Below are 17,928 nucleotides of genomic sequence, written 5' to 3'. Positions count from 1 at the left end.
AACGTGTCTTCGTCACTTGCCTCCTAACACACCACATCTTCACGTGTGCCAAGATAATGTTTGAAATTATGTAACTTTAATAAATTTGAATTAAAACCTTAGCTATTAGGAGCAACTCATATGCAATTTGGGGATTTTCAATTCTGGTCAAAATTCTCAAAAATTCTTTATCAAATTATGGGGCTTTTCACATTCAAGTGCTTACCTATCAAATTGGAGCTTCATCAACATGTCAAAGATTACCCGAGTACTCGCCTTTGATATTAGTTGTTGAAAAATGATCCGCTAAGTGTCCAATGCTTGGCGATGACATCGCAAGCAATCGACATTGATCACAATGTTCTCGACATCAATATCGAGAGGGGATTTCTTGTTAAACTTCTTGTAAAAGTCAATAAACATAATTAAAAAAATAAAAATAAAAATTAAAACAACGATAAAAAATGTGCTTGGAATTAGACACTAGCCATCCTCATGTATATGCTAAGACCTTTCCATCACACAAATATTAAATAATTGTGTGGGGTCCTGTGCTTGGGTTTTAATCCAAAATGAGTTGTATTTGTTTTTATTTTCTTTCCTTTTGATTCAAAAAGGAACTTTAGTTCAAGGAAGATTGTAACCACTTCCCACATGAGCTTTGAGTTGTTCTTGAAAGCTATACCTATGTATTTGCCCTTTGGCCATGTGCCCAATGTCTTTGAGCCATGCTGGCTTTTGATCAGGCTCTGAGCCATGCATATGCACCTTTGAACCACGTCTTACATTAGGTCCTTGAGCTTGTCGGTAGACCATGTCATGACCTATCTCATGTTGTATTTGTCTTACTTATGTATCTCCTTTCTAGAATTAGTGTACGAGATTAGATATTCTCTCTTTGAGGTAATACCTTGCCTTTTTCTCTTTCGTGTGTTTTGTGTCATGAGTTTAGTCACCCATCACCTGAAGGGGGGTTTGTGAGATTTATTTATCCTCATGTGTGAACACACATTATTGTGTGTGAAAGTGCGTGTTTAGGTGTGAATACCTTTTACACCACTGGCATTAAATAAGGGTCAAAGGGCTAGCTACATTGCTTAGCCTATATATTTAGTCCCTATTAGTTGTACTTTTATCTCACTTATCATTATCAATCCATCTCTCAATTTGTGCGTACTTGCAAGAGCTCTCTCTCTCTCTCTCTCTCTCTCTCTCTCAGAGGATCTGTTGACTATGCCATGAGGTGGAGATAGAAGAGCAATTCCTATGCAGGTGTAGTGCTTATGCCTAAATACGAGAGGAGTATCATACATTGTTTTAGGGGTAGTAGACTCTACAGTTGGTGATGAGTGCATCGGATAAGAGATATTTGGGGTGATACATATTGGTTATCTAGAGAGTTACAACCTCCCTCCTGGCAGTAGTTATAGGGGATAGAACACGATAAACAATCTCGACAGAGTTCTATCAGGTAACCGCACTGGTTAGGGGACATAAATCTAGGGACATGGAGACTGAGAGGCTTGTCGCTATAGAGAGCATAGGAGACTAGGACTAGACGACAACCAAGTGCATTTAACAACAGGAGGCCACACTCCCGCCAGCGAGAGGTCATCCAAATTCGACGGTGGCATGAGACATACCTAGCCCATTGATCCAACATTTGCCCCATGGAGCTACTCAAGAGCTTGTTCTAGGAGCCCCACCTAGCTATCACATTTTACATCCCCCTATACTCACTAGATGGTGTTAGATCTACATGGCATCATTGTATCCCACATGCATATAGCCTCGTGTCCCTAGATTGACATAGTTGTATCCATTGAGGGCTTTCCCAAATGACGATGTCTACATTACTACACATTTAGATAGGATTTTCATCTTCACTTTCATGATATCATGAGGATATTACTTTGTACATGGATATGTCTCATAGGCCAATTTGGTCTTTAGTAGATGCTAATATTTCTTTCTCTCTCTCGCTCCCCCCTCCCCCCCAAAAAAAAAGAAAAAGAAAAAGAAATTCCATCCGCCATAGCTTGCTGGTCACACGTGAGCTCCATACCCAACATGCAGCCTTCCAATGAACCAACTTGGGTTCATTCATGAACCTTGCAAGCAAACTTACAGGAAGACTCAAATCAATCCAAGTATTGAGAACTCGGAAGCCATATTATTGACCCAATTAGCTACCTGTATTGGGTAGCATCTGCCGGTGAATTTGCATGGGCCGTAGCCTTCTAGTTTGGATCCATGGGAGTAGAAATAGCCTTACACCCCTCCATCTCAAAAGTAGTCAAAAGCTCTTGCACATACTACTGTTGGGAGATGAAAATCGCCCTTTGAGAGCAAAGGCTATTGGTTGTATTGACTGGTTACAGGTGAAGTTTTTGATAGCAGAAACGATGATGTCTTTGCTGAAAATTCAGAAATGCCTTTGTGTGATTGCAAAAATCAGCCGACTATTGGCCCTGAAGATGTGTTTGATTCGCCTATGCCATTACTCAGATATTGCCATAGATTGTGGAGCATGCACCCACTCGATCTCGTGCACCATCATAGAAAATTCAGCAACCTGCCCATGCTGATTTTCAACTTGATACTTGCAGCCACTCATGGAAGATGGCATGCTTTTTTGGGCTTAAATCTTAATCAGGATAAAGGTACTGCATTTTAGCTACTTTGTATTCTCATTGCTTGCAACTCAACAATACAAAGTGTTCAATATATCAACAATTGCTCTCGATAAAGTTTAGAGAACAAGTGACGTGCTTTCTTCTTGATTAAATCCCCCTTGTTTTATGGCTAGGTTGATGGTGGTCATGTGATTTAACATTTTGGTAAGGAGGGGTATAAGAAGTTTGTGGCTGTATTTGAAGTATTCCCCCTTGTATATCCTTCTCATCCCTAGCTTTGCCAGCTTAAAGGTTGTTTGTGGTGGCTGTATTTGAAGTCTTCCCCCTCATAGAACCCTCCCATCCCTAGCTTTTCCATTTTGAAGGTTGATTGATGCTTTTCAAATTACTTATTAAAGGGTGTGAGGTGAACTCGGAGTGCTTGCTGGTTGGGTACATGTGATCACATATTTGGCTAGCATGTGGTTGTGGACCAATTTGGATAGGTTCTCCTCTCAGATGAAATACCAAGCGTTTGTGGTTCCTCGGCTGAAGATCTAGTTGCTACATGGACTCCATAAAACAAAGATTTTGGCAAAATTAACTGTGCGATATCTCCGACCGGCTAAATGCGCATTTAGTCGAGATGGGCTGGCCCACGGAGTGTGCACATATAAGTGGGATTTTTAACGGAAAAATTGACATGCCTGTAAATTCGCATCAGGCCTCCACGTCTCTAGCCTGATTTTGTTGTAGTGTTCTCATGTGTATCTAACCCCATAAACCATATGTGTCCCTTATCATCAAGACACAGCCGAAATGTGCATGCCTTCTTTGAGTCAATAATGAGGTGATTATTCTCACACACTGGCTCGAACTTCTCTATGAAGCTATAGAGGTCATCACCCGCTCTATACTTGTCTAGCTATTTTTTAAATGGGACAATATATTTTTTGCACATCTCTTGGAAAGATCCCTTTCATATTTTGTTGCAACTCCAATTTATTAAATCTGCACTCCTGATTGTACCATCTATTTTCAGCTGGCTTCTAGTGGGCTCTTTTGTTGTGGAATGCACACTCCATAGGAAGCTAGCTCGTGCAGGCTCAGTGATGATGGTGGAGCTGCCATGTGGGTATGTCTGGACTGTTGGGCATTGTAAACATTCGGATCATGATGAAAAGTTATATGTGGGGCAGAGTATGACTTTCTAGATGGGGACAATGATAGGGTTCATGCTTCATATTTTGTTGCAACTCCAATTTATTAAATCTGCACTCCTGATTGTACCATCTATTTTGTAGCTGGCTTCTAGTGGGCTCTTTTGTTGTGGAATGCACACTCCATAGGAAGCTAGCTCGTGTAGGCTCAGTGATGATGGTGGAGCTGCCATGTGGGTATGTCTGGACTGTTGGGCATTGTAAACATTCGGATCATGATGAAAAGTTATATGTGGGGCAGAGTATGACTTTCTAGATGGGGACAATGATAGGGTTCATGCTTCATATTTTGTTGCAACTCCAATTTATTAAATCTGCACTCCTGATTGTACCATCTATTTTGTAGCTGGCTTCTAGTGGGCTCTTTTGTTGTGGAATGCACACTCCATAGGAAGCTAGCTCGTGCAGGCTCAGTGATGATGGTGGAGCTGCCATGTGGGTATGTCTGGACTGTTGGGCATTGTAAACATTCGGATCATGATGAAAAGTTATATGTGGGGCAGAGTATGACTTTCTAGATGGGGACAATGAAAGGGTTCATGATGGTGAATGAGAGAGGTTTGACCTGCTCCTGTAGGGGGGATTTGGGGTGATGAGATCATAAATGCAATATACTGCATTGATGCTTGACCAGACAGCTTGTATACGCAGGTTATACGATGTGCTATGCTCAATAATTCAAAATTCAAATGATTGGCTATTTTTTTAGTCATAAAAAATGGTCAGAGGTTGGTATGAAATTCCGCATTAATTACAGCACACGTGCAGTGTTTGATCTATAATACCAGTGATGAAGTGTTCTTTCATCGGCTGTATTACAACACCTGTCATTCCTGATGACATTTTATGAACAGTGTAGGAATTATAGTAGCAGGAGCCTTTGTAGCTGGCTCCAGAGATTTATCATTCAACCTTGATGGATATCTCATTGTTATCTTGTCCAACTTGACAACTGCAATATATTTGTCAACTATCTCACATTTTGGTAAGATTTCTTGCACTTGAATGCCTATCTGATCTAGGTTAGAAAGTAATGAAGTTCTATTTACTGATTATCTTGGGGATTGCCACAGGTAAAACCAGCGGGCTCAACTCTTTTGGCCTCATGTGGTGTAATGGTAATGGAGCTAGGGACCCGGCTAACTATATATAGTGAAAGAAACTTTGGATTTCTAATTCAAAAAACATAGGAAAACCGATTGATGGGAAATACAGTGCTCAGTTCTTTGCCACTGCATACCATGCTTTGGGGTTTCTGTCAATTCTTCTATATCACACGCATGCAAGTAGATGGCTTGACGCCTAGTCACAGGAATGGTTGCTCACTAGCCTCACGATTCAGAATCTCTGTTTCAAAAGTGTTGCCATCATTGTTACCATTTTGCCTGCTTCCTAATGTTTGGCCCGAATATCAACGAAAGTCTTGTTTCATCTAGTGTTGTTGGCTCATTTTCTTAATATCTTTGTCAAGTTATCTAAGTGTGCTTCACAAAATTCTCCCTTCCACTTTGTTTATTGAAGAAGTTTATAAGTTTGGTCCCCTATCCACGGAGTCTTGAGCTGTTGCCATGCCAGCAATGATGGCTTTGTGGTTGTTGTTTTCCATTGGATGTAGTAAACATGAAATGGTGTGTATTGATTAGAAGCTTATGTATACACAAAACAAGTTTATTAAAGCATTGCAATTTTGTGATAGGAATTATCTGTGGTCCTGTATTATTGGTATGGGCGCTTTTAAGTGGAGAAATCACTACAGCACTGAATTACTCTCAGCTACATCAGCTAGGGTTTCAGGTAAACTGCAAGTGTTACAACTTCGTGAATTCGGTGATTACACACATGAATATTAATTTTTTCCCTTCGGGTTGCAGCTTGTGGTAGTGGCCTCCTGCATATTGGCATTCTTTCTCAACTACACAATATTTCTGAATACAACACTCAATTCACCTCTCACTCAAACCATTTGTGGCAACCTTAAGGTATTTCTTCTTACTAATAGTTGCCAGTTTGAACTGTTGAGCTTGTGCAGTCTCCAGTATAGTTTGATGGTTTCTTACATTACAGGACTTGGTGACCGTGGTGCTTGGGTGGTTGTGGTTTGGTGGCTTGCCTTTTGATTGGGTAGGGGTTACTGACTGGTGTCTTATAATGTGCCTGGGACACGTCAGCAAATTGAAGTAAATTAACTTGGGAAGTGTCTTCTGTCACAGTTGAATGTCATTGGGCAGTTTCTGGGGTTCTTGGGATCAGGGATGTATGCGTACTGCAAATTAAGAGGAAAGTAGGCAAAGGTAATGAATTAACTCTCGCATGTGCTTCTGTCCACCAATGACACTGTGCCTGTCTTATCTGGCCATGAACAATTTGTTACTGCAGTATTGACTCTCACACACGTAATGGTCCAACAGGGGGAATCTTCATGTGTGTATTCAGCTGCCACTTCGAGAGTGTAGAAGCTTTTTGTGTCTAAAGCAGAGAGCATCAGTAACTTTCTGTTGAAAGACACGCATAGAGATACACTTCTGCTTCAAATTCTCATCGAAAGTTTCACATTGTAGGTGCTGTACATTGGGTCTGATAAATTACTGCACCCGGTGCATGGTGCTAAACTAATATGGAGCATTCTTTGACGATGGGGCTTTCTGCAAATGCATGCACTCTTTGAGCTCAGATATTCTAGATACACAAGCCAGCTAAAAAGAATCAGATAAGTTTTGTTATCATTGGGAAAGAGGAAAGCATATTATTGAAAGAGCTTTTCTTTCCCGGGAGGTGACGGAGAATTTGTACAGAGCGTATGGACATTCGAACCTGGTGATGTGTTTGACTGAGGAATCAGATTGTACCCACAGTTTAAAAGCCTCAGATACAATGTATGTTACCAAGTGTTTATCTCAATGTATTTTACCAGAATTTCTTCTTGGGTGCTTTCTCAAACAATAGGTTAGCGTAGACATCTTTAACCATTTTTTAGTTTACAAGGATAAGCCAAGTCCGGATGGCATGGATATTTGAATTTAGGAAAGGTACCGTGTATGGACGGCATAGCATAGAGCTTGATTTTTGAACTCATGAGGGGTTCCAAGAATGTGTCATATACAAGATCTATACTCTTCAAACATATCATGATAAGATTATTTTCCATTAATGTGAAAGGATTTATGTGGAGAACCTAAGCTATATCATGCAAGGGAAGCAATAAGATTTGAGAAGCAAAATATACATGTATGTCATTTGTAGAGTGGGTCTATATGTGCTATATACAACATCACACAAGTCCAAGCAAGGTATCCCTCTACACATCTTTTGCTCCATCTACCTTGAATGATAGTTTGCTGCATCAAGTATCTCCTTGCTTATATTGTATATTATGGAATTTACAACAGTAGTGTGCTGTTGCAATAATTCTTTATCATATATATTATACTCACATGCATATATAATACATCATTATGTCAAGTAGTGTCCTGGGTTATGCTAAATGTCATATCATGGGAAAAGATGGATGCTAACTAATTGTGTCGCTAGGAAAAAGGAAATCTAAATAAAATTTTCAATGTAGGAAATTTATATACAAGAGTTCCCATTAGAGATGTCAAGTTCTAGCATCATGAGCTTTGACGTGGAATACAATGGGGTGTTTTTAACATTCTTATGCTTCACATAGGATGCAAGCAGCAAAAATTGCCCTTTTGGTTTGTGGAAAGATTGAGTGATGAATCAATGGATGCTGCCAGAAATTCTACTAGTGCGGTACGAAAGAGGGAAGAAAGTCCTCAAAATAGTGTTGATCTTCTTTGGATGTGTTTTTGGCTGTCTGATGTTTCCATATTAGATTTAAGTATGGGCTTTCCTTTTGAATTTCAGATAGTAAGTGTCAAACCAGCAAACATCTCAATTGTTGTCACAATGATCCCCGTTTAGATTCTTTTCTAGCAGTGTATTTAGATTCTTGGTGAAGTAGACAATCAAGTATATCTCAATCTTTTACTTTGTAAGCTATTTTGTGCTTTAAGAGGCCTTAATTCCACAAAGTGGGGAATGCAAGTTGATGAATGGTGAGAAGGCAATAATGCTGAACTTGTCCCATCAAGAGCTCAATTTTGAAAAGGCACGAATAGTTTCTTGAGATGAAATAAATTTGAAAAGGCACGAATAGTTTCTTGAGATCAAATAATATCAAGTACTTTTGTCTCTAGTGTGAGACAAGGTAGTTACTTTTACCCTTATGGGGATGATTAAGAGTTTTGACATTTTTAATATTTGTAAATCTTGTGGGGAATCCTTATGTACTCTAGATATGAGGAATCCCATAAATCTTCACAAATATAGACCATTACACAAATAAAAAACATTCTTTGAATTTGTGTCTAATGTTCTCTGTGAAAATGTTAAATTTGGTGAATTTTCTTTCAAAAAATTATTACTCAACCAAGTAAAGTTCCAAACCATAGTTTTCAATCTTTGGAAAAAATAGCTTGGCAAATATTAGCTATCAAAATCATCCTTGTTTTTGTAGGGCAAGAATTTATCATAGATATGTTAGAGAAGATGATGCCTCTATTGTTATTGATGTGTTGCACTTGTAAAGGGCATTTTATGGGGGAAAACTATTAAGTCAAGGGAATATTGAATGTTGTGCTTAACAATTACATCTACAATTAAATAAAGTCTCTTAGGAGTGGCTCTCTTTGGTAGGGGATTATAGCTACATAGCCACCATTTGTCTTGGTTTTTAAATTTATTTCTCTTTCTTTCATATTGTTCAAGATGGTGGTTCGTGGCAAGCGAGGATGCATTGTCCAAACCTTGGAGTTCTCCACACCAACATTAACCTCACCTCCTATGAGATTCTAATGCCGCAAGGTGAACATCAATCTCTCCTCTTATTCGTGCTAGCACAATAATATACTTGTTGATCAAGGTATTAGGCATGCTACTTATTTACATGCTTTCCAATTCATATGGACTTGGTGCATTCAAATTTAACGTTTATGTTGGCCAATCAATTAGCGGTTTTGACAAATATGGCTAAGTTTAGATATTTTTAGTGTGACCCAATATCATGTGGTAGTGTTAGTAATGGTTATGGCAAATATGGCTAATTTGAAATCACCTCTAGTTTGGCACATAGAGTGTATGCCAATGAGCCAAAAAATCATCATCTTCTCTTGTTGAAATGCGCCTCACTATAGAATTCATGGCCAAGGCACAATCATGATGATGATATTGGGGCGAAACATGCTTGTGAATATAGACTCACAATCCAAGCTTTTGGGGCAATGAATTTATGACAATGAGCTTTTAGGGCATGGGTATCCAATCATAATGTGCAAGTATAGGTTGACATTGTTGTATTCTTCTTCCAAACCATACTCCTAAACCCCTCCAAGAGTTTATTACTTATGACATGTTGGTAACTAAGCCATTGATAGGCCAATCATGCAACAAGTTAAGAAGGCACTTGCAATCTTCAAATGCCAATTCAAGACTATAAAGGTTGCAACCCAATATAATAGAAGGCTACACTTGGATAGAGGCAACTTCAAAAGGGATATTTCTCATGTGGTCTTTTAATCCAAAAAAATAACCTTAGAAGGGCCAAAAACTTTAAGACCATTGTAAACATGATCCATTTTGGGTTCACAATTGCCATATAGAAGACTAGAGCATGTATACACACATGCATGCGTGCACATAAGTATGCACGTGCATACATGCACACATGCACCTGATCCCTAGATCCCTAGAAAATTTTAGAAAAAATCACTGAAGAGTGAAAGAGGATAATGGCATTAACCCCAAAAATGAGCTTAGAAGGCTAAAAAGCTTGTAAAACCATTCTAAACATGACCGTCTTAGCTTTTGAGGAATCTGCTAGTAGTGAGGCTTTTGTAGAAAACCAAGATTTCAAGGTGTTGGGTGCTTGCAAAGTTGGCATGACACTCCAAGTGAAGTTACAAAATTTTTTTAAAGATCTAGAAATGCACAGAGAGAGAGAGAGAGAGAGAGAGAGAGAGAGATCCACAATGGGCCAAAACCAACCCATGAGACAAATCATTTCATGTAAAACTAAAAAGAAACCAAGTCCAATTGAATGCATCCTAGAATTCCATAAGAGTGCAATCATGGTGACTAGCGAGTAATATATCTCTAGCTCCATCTGGTGGGTATGGTGGGTGTAGTATATAAGATATTAGTCAAGCAACAAGAAGGGATCTATAGTCTACTTCACCCTCCTTTGGAGCAAGCCATCCCTCCATGATTCTAAAAGGTCATACAAGGATTTGATCAAATTTTCCTTGATAAGCTCATGCAAGCCTATCTTGAAGTAGTCTAGGTCTTCTAACATGCTTGATATCTTTGACTCTATATACAATGAGTGGTTATATGAATATGATGATATAGGAAGCAGGGGGCATGGTACACTAGTAGGTAGGCCTCAAGTGGCTAGTAATATAAGGCTGAGATCCATGGTTATGTGTGTGTAATTGTCCCGCTCAATGCCTTTATAACTCCACGAGAAAATAACAAGGCATCTATGATCAAGATAGTTAATCACTCAACTACATGGGCCAATACCTTGATCTATAGTATGTTGGATATCTATAAATGTAACTCTCTAACTAAACCTCTCCTCGATGCATATCCTTTTGGCCACTTTTGTTGCTCCACTTGCCTCAATCTTATACATGATCATATTCTAGTTGGCGGGCCAAGGGTGGTCTAGATACCATGGGACACATATAAATCCATGTAATATGATTCGTTGGTAAATCCATAATTTGTGACTCTTTGTGTGTAGTGTTATATCTTTTGGGATAGTGGGCCTAATGAAGTATCTCTAATATGTATTTGTATTAAATCTTGTCTCAATCTCTATTTCTCTCCTCTCATAAGAAAAAGTTTGGGGAGTTTCCATCATATTAGAAGGGTGATAATCCATAAATGGCCAATTCATGCTTCATAAACCTATGGAGCATTGCAGCATACCATGATGAGGTTATGAATCTATGTAAAATGCTTTGTGATGCATCTAGGATTGGGCATGGTGGCCTTTTTGGGCTCATGGACCATGCATGTTTGATGTAAGCAATGGTTTGAAGTAGATTCTCTGATACCATGTTGGTTCTGCACAGAGAGAGAGAGAGAGAGAGAGAGAGAGAGAGAGAGAGAGAGAGAGAGAGAGAGAGAGAGAGAGAGAGAGAGAGAGAGAGAGAGAGAGAGAGAGAGAGAGTGTGTGTGTGTGTGTGTGTGCATGTAGGTGCATGTACTTGTGTGTGAGGTTTCATATGTGACTTTGGATCTTAAATGAGTGGCCAACGTTCAAAAAAGTGTTGTATGATAGAGGAAGATTATGAGTGATTTTTCTAATGAGAATGATTTTAGCCCCTACATGCTTAAGCTATAGCTCATTGAGGTTGTCCCACACTTAGCACACCTATACACAATCGAGAAAACTTGAGATGCACATCTTGTACAAATTCATAGAAGATTTTATCAAAAATGTGCTAATAACATCTTAGGAGAAGTGTTTGACAAATTATTTGGGACTTAGCTCCAAAATTTTCTTTGGCTTTGTGCTTACACTCATGTCAATATAGGCACCAATGGTGGGGCAATCTCTTGTACTTAGTTGACATTAGGGATAAGAAGGGCAAGAGGTGGTTTCACAAAAGATAAGTATGTGCTAACAAAAGCAAAAAAAGGTCATTAATAAATTGATAATATTGTTTCATTTAACAAGGAAAATTAAGTCCATGCTTGTACAAGACATTGCCAAATAATGTGCGGATTATAAAGTTAGATTAAGCCATCTTCAAGTTGATAGATATACTTGATACAATATATGGAAGCCATGAATTCATTGTGTGCTTGTGTCTAAGATATTTGAATGTGATAGTCTTTTACGCGCGCGCGCGCACACGCACACACACGCACACACACACACACACACACACACACACACACACACGCACACGCACACGCACACGCACACGCACACGCACACGCACACGCACACGCACACGCACACGCACACGCACACGCACACGCACACGCACACGCACACACGTGGTGCCCTCTTGATATTTTATATTTAGTTTAATAAACTTGTTTAGTCTTTAAAAAGAGTGGACATGGATGTAGCTTTTGTATAACAATATACCCTTAAAGCATAATATGTATATGATGCTCTTTTGGATGATTTTTACCAAAGACTCAAGTCTAGGTGGATCCTCTACCTATTCATAAATTTAAGATTTCTCTTTCTAGCATTTTGACACCATTTTAAAAATTTTCTAAAATAGCAATGATGTTTTTCTTCTTTGGCAATGTATTAGCTCTTCAAGAATTGGATTGTGGCTACAAAATATTTTGAGGGGTCATGATGTACAAAAATTCAATCTTGCAAATGTGGCTATTTAAATGTTCTTCTTTCAAACTCTTCACATAAACAAATTATATTTGAGAATTTCCAATCAATGTTTGGAGACTATCCTTACATGATCTAACAACACACATGCATGCTACATTCCAAAATCAAACAACCCAATCAATAGAATCATAGGCCCAATCAATAGAATCATAGGCAAGCTAATACAATACATTTCACATGTGCTTCTCATGCAATAGAATGATGACATGAATAGAGAATGTTGGGGGTAAAGGTGCATGTGCCTAGCCGCATGTATATTGCTACACTAACAATACCCACATACTTGTACATCGTAGGTGACAAGCGCTAGGTGGTAGGCGCCCATCAGTGTCACTTTATTCTTTATTCTTTTAGTGACATTTGAATAAAGGAAAGGCCCGTTAGACATTGTGATTATTAGAGTTCCCACATCTTATGCGTCTCTCTCTGTCTCTCTGTCTCTGTCTGTCTGTCTGTCTCTCTCTCTCTCTCTCTCTCTCTCTCTCTCTCTCTCTCTCTCTCTCTCTCTCTCTCTCTCTCTCTCTCTCTCGCTCTTGCTCCTTCCACCATAGCTCTTTCTTCCACTCGTATGCTTCCACTCTAGGCTCACTCCCTTCAATTGGTATTGGAGCCAACCATTCGAGGAGCTTGTTCATCCTTTGTTTCAGCCCAGATTCAAAGGCTCAACTCAAGGTTTCATGGTAGAGATTGTTTCTTTCTCTCGAGGAATGCATTGAGTCTTTCCTTCTTCCAGCTTATTCTAGCTTGCTCCACACTTGTTAGCCAACCATTCGAGGAGCTTGTTCATCCTTTGTTTCAGCCCAGATTCAAAGGCTCAACTCAAGGTTTCATGGTAGAGATTGTTTCTTTCTCTCGAGGAATGCATTGAGTCTTTCCTTCTTCCAGCTTATTCTAGCTTGCTCCACACTTGTTGAGGAGCTTCCCAAGGCTTATGTGAGCTTTATTGAGTGCTTATTGAGCTGAGGAGCAGTGAATTATTCCATTTTGAGTGGATGCAGAGACCATGCTGTAGAAGTCATGGACAGCTATGGCACCTTGATAACATTGTTGTATTTTGGCTATAACTTTTGTATATGGTATCGGATTAAGGCATTCTACAGCTAGAAACAAAGAGCACGACAAGAGCTACAAAGTTAGACACTCAAATAGTTAAATCTATGCAAATTTTTTTCTACGTTTTAGGCAAAACAGAATTGTTCTAGTTTGGACAATAAACAATAAATTTCACAATGCATGTTTGATGCTTCGTGGATGTTATTTTGGTGCTTAGATGGTATAGGTATGCTTTTGGGACTGATTTGAGCTTGACATAGCTCAGATTTCACTGTCATTTTAATGCTATAATAACAAGGAAAAAAACATTTATCAGTGAAAAGCTTATGCCTAATGCTCATTGATGCTTTATGAGATACTTAATGGATATGCCGCTACTTCGATTGTTATGTATACTTTGTGATATGGTATGGTATGATTTTGAGTTGCAATTTGAGCTCTGTTACAGTGATATTAGTTATTGTTACATGCCTTGGTTGCTTCAATGGCTAATGTAGTTACATGCTTTTTGAATCTATTGGATTTTATGCTCTTGGTGTATGCTTCATGTATCTTGGATACTCGGATGTCATTCACATGAATGTTTTGAGCTTTGCTTACTTATTTGGCATTCGACTTTTGCTTAAGTGGGAGCTACTCGGCTTTATGTATTGAGCCACATTGGCACTTGGATGTAGTACGAAGCATTTGGTTTATGCAATTGAGCTTGTGCTTATTACAGTGAGACAGTGTGCCTTATTGTGACATGTACATGCTCTCTTGATATTTATTGGATGTAGCTACCCTATCATGGACTAAATTGATCTCTTGGCTTGGACATGCTACTTTTGTCTGTCATGATATTATCAGTGGTATTTATATGTTTTTGGCTTATATATTGAGCTTTGCTCAGTGGGTTATGCATCTGGTAGTTCTTCTCTTCATTTACCTTTGAGACCTACCTTGTGCATAATGTCAATGCCTATTTCATGTATGGTTTCTGACACATTGCAGTTGTGACAATCTTTAGTGCTGGTTATTCTTGGCTTCTTCCTTCTTGGTTGCTTATAGTTGGTTGTTGGCACATTGCTACAATTTATTAGAATAATCTATCAATTTAGTTCTATGCATTCTATTTGAAAGTAATCACCTTGACTTGACAACTTTTTGCTTACAATTTGTGGATGGCTCATTACTTTAGGTAATCTCTTGTCTCCTGCTTGATTTAGTAATGGTTATTATAATAGTCCGCTGTCTTTCCCTTTTGTGGACTTGCTTGGTCTCATTATGGCTAGTGGTTCTCACAACAGTGCTATCTTCAATATTGAGAGACTTGATGGAACCAATTACAGCTTTTGAAAGACCTAGATATCTTAGGTTTTAGTGAAAAAATTGTAGGTTAGACCACTAAAAAATAGGGATGTCAAACTTGAAAATATTGCAATTGATGATTGGGATGAACTAGATGAGAGCTTTGGACATATATTAAAAATCTTTATGATAAGGAGGAGTTTGCATCGCAAATGTATTGGTTGAAACAGTTGATGGACCTTCTCATGAAGGAAGGGATTTCTATGTCTGCACACTTGAATGAGGTTCACTCCATTATCAGCCATTTAGCTTTGCAGGAGATTGAGTTCAAGGATACTTTGCATCCCTTATTTTTCTTGGTATTCTATCTAAGTCTTGGGATGCTTTCCGAACAGCTCTATGTGCTAAGGAGGGGCTGAAATCGCAGGATGTTGAGAGTGCCCTCTAGATAGAAGAGGTGAATAGAAAGAATGTGGATGCTTCCTATACATCCCATGCATTGACTGTGAGAGGCTAGTAGGATGGAAATGGCCATGGTAGAGACTCTAATAGGTCTCAATCTAGGACATGTGGATAGTCTCGCAGTAAGTATCATGGCCACCATAAGTTCGGTCTTATTTATCATTATTGGGAAAACAACAAGCCATATTTGGCCACAGTGCCATAAAATGCGCAAATACAAGCGCAAGGAAATGGGAAAGGGTAAAGTGCAAGACAAGAATGATAATTGCAGCATTATACCTAGCAAGTCCACTGTCAAGATTGAGGAGATTAATGTGGTGCAGCCTGATATATTTGATGATCTTATCTTGGCAACCTCTTCTTTGGATGCTTCACACAACTCATTGATATTGTGTTAGGATATACTCAGTGTTGGTTGATAGATTTAGGGGCTTCCTTTCATGTGACCTCTCATAGAGAGTGGTTTCACTCCTATCCCAATATGACTAATCTGTTCATTTGGATAATGACATGGCATTGGAGATAGTTGGTATTGGTGATGTCCAGTTGTGTTTTGGTTTAGACATCATGTTCACTCTTCATGATGTATGTCATGTAGTACTGGTTCTTACAAAGAGACTTATCTCTCTGTTGTTGGCAACTTGGATGATGCATGTTATGTTGTCTTTTTTGGTGATTCCTCATGGAAGATCACCTGTGGGAATCTTGTTACTGCACATGGTGCTAAGTCTAGTATCCTCTATCCTTTGCTTGTGTCTAGGACAATTGACCATGTTTTGAATATGGTTGCAGTTACACATTTATCTCTTTGGCTAGCTCTTGTTCATTAAGATGTATGTGGTCCTATGCCTTGTTAGTCGCTAGGTGGTGCAGAGTACTTTTTCACATTCATTGATGATTACTCACATAAGGTCTAGGGTTATCTTATTAAGTAGAAATCAGATGTCTTGTTATCTACCTTTCAATGTTGGCTTGCTCTTGTTGAGAACCAATCTGGGTATAGATTGAAATGCCTAAGATTTGATAATAGGGGTGAGTATGTCTCGAAAGCTTTTGAAAAATTTTGCGATAAGCAAGGTATTAAGTATCAATTGATCCCTCCTTCCACCCCTCCACAGAATGATATTGCCAAACACATGAACATGACAATTCAGGAGAGAGTGCACAATATGGTTGGCCAGGCAAGCTTACCACAATAATTTTGGGCTAAGTTAGTTACTATTTGCCATACACTTGATTAATCGGTTCCCTTGCACTGCTATTAATTGCCAGGTTGCAGAGAAGGTCTGGATTGGGAAACCTCCATCATATGCTCATTTGTGCATCTTAGGTTGTGAGGTATTCTACCGTGTTTCCAAAGACAAGTGCAATAGGTTGGATCCTAAGTCCGTGAAATGTATTTTTCTTGGTTATGAGGATGCAAGTGAGATGGGCTATTGTCTATGGAATCCGCAGGCTCGCAAGGTTATCCGTAGCTGTGATGTCATTTTCCATTAGGAAAAGATGTATAAGCAACCTGAGTAGGTGGTTGAGGTATATAGGGTGATCTTTTAGAAGAAGTCTCTTGCTCTTGTACAACTAGCTAGATAGCCTATAGCAAGCTGATACTTAAGTGGCCCAGGCCATGCATATTGTGCAAGATCAGCCTACTTTGAGATGCCTCCATGGATTATGTTATGGTGATAGATGCAAGTGACCCTCTCTCTTATGATGAGGCTATGCACAAAGATGATAGTCACTCATAGGACAGGGCTATGTAGTTGGAGTTTGACTTCTTGCAAATTAACCATACATGGGATTTGGTTCCTTTTCCTAGTGGCAAGAAGACATTGCCACGGAAGTGGATATGCAAGCTGAAAAGTATCCTTAGATGTCCGAAGCTTGCTTATAAGGCCATATTGGTAGCTAAGGGTTTCAAGCAGGAATATGCTATTGACTTCGATGAAGTCTTTTCTCCCTCCTACGGTCAAAATGATGACCCTACGCTTGATACTAGCATTGGTTACTCAACTAGATTTGTACCTTTATCAAATGGATGTAAAGATGGTGTTCTTATGTGGGGACTTGTATGATGAGATCTATATGCAACAGTCTAAGGGCTTTGAAGAAAAAGGTAGGGAACACCTAGTGTGTAAGTCGAGAGAAAGAACCTTTATGGCCTTAACCAAGCACCTAGGGAATGGTACCACAAGTTTGATGCCTTTATGCATTCATAGGGATATAGCCATAGTGCTATGGATCCGTGTTTATACAGAAGAAGGGTCGTGATGGGATCCCTATGGTTTTGACACTCTACGTGGACGATATACTTATTGCTGAGAGAGCTCATGATAAGCTAGATGCCTTGAAAGCTCAAGAAGAGCTTTGACATGAAAGACATGGGACATGCCTCACACATTCTTGGAACGTGCATCACGTGCGATTGCTTTAAGGGACTCCTTTATCTATCACATAAGACACAAAGCCCTTGAGCGATTTCATATGTAGGATGATAAGCCTATTAGCTATCCTCTACCTTCTCATGTGAAGATTACTCAGGTTAATTGTCCACAACCTGATGAGTAGAAGGCTGAGATGGCCAAGATCCCTTCTTATGCATCCGATGTGGGTAGTTTGATATATGCCATGATAGCTACTCGTCTTGACATAGCATTTGCAGTGGGAGTTGTGGCACGCTACATGGCTACACTTGGCAAACGACATTAGGATGTCGTCAAGGGTATCATGAGATCCTTGAAGAGCATAGTAGCTATGTGCATATGTTATGGTAGCTAGGATACAGGAGTCGTGGGGTATACTGACTTTGATTATGCATGCAAACACCTCTGACTATGCCTTCACCTTTGCTAGAGGTGTTGTTTCTTAGATGTCT

At 39.3% G+C, this 17,928-nt stretch overlaps 1 protein-coding gene across 4 annotated transcripts in view; it reads left to right on the top strand.

Moving 5' to 3' along the window:
• Window positions 1–6,503, top strand: part of LOC148028759 (Nucleotide/sugar transporter family protein) — a 71,039-nt gene extending 64,536 nt beyond the window's left edge. Inside the window, exons 6-12 of one of the 4 annotated variants that reach the window (XM_087687547.1) lie at window positions 4,669–4,799; window positions 4,888–4,932; window positions 5,511–5,608; window positions 5,686–5,793; window positions 5,879–5,935; window positions 6,025–6,105; window positions 6,191–6,503. In XM_087687547.1, the coding sequence (XP_087543673.1) occupies window positions 4,669–4,799; window positions 4,888–4,932; window positions 5,511–5,608; window positions 5,686–5,793; window positions 5,879–5,935; window positions 6,025–6,099 (514 nt within the window). In that variant the 3' untranslated portion in view covers window positions 6,100–6,105; window positions 6,191–6,503. The remainder of the gene's footprint in view (window positions 1–4,668; window positions 4,800–4,887; window positions 4,933–5,510; window positions 5,609–5,685; window positions 5,794–5,878; window positions 5,936–6,024; window positions 6,106–6,190) is intronic. The other 3 variants (XM_087687548.1, XM_087687546.1, XM_087687549.1) reach the window with 3 other exon arrangements.
• The last annotated feature ends 11,425 nt before the right edge of the window (window positions 6,504–17,928 follow it).

The sequence above is a fragment of the Lygodium microphyllum genome, chromosome 11, assembly GCF_053477565.2.
Source record: "Lygodium microphyllum isolate KBCC chromosome 11, Lygodium_microphyllum_v1.1.10, whole genome shotgun sequence".
NCBI lineage: Eukaryota > Viridiplantae > Streptophyta > Polypodiopsida > Schizaeales > Lygodiaceae > Lygodium > Lygodium microphyllum.
This window is presented reverse-complemented; position numbering and strand designations above follow the sequence as displayed.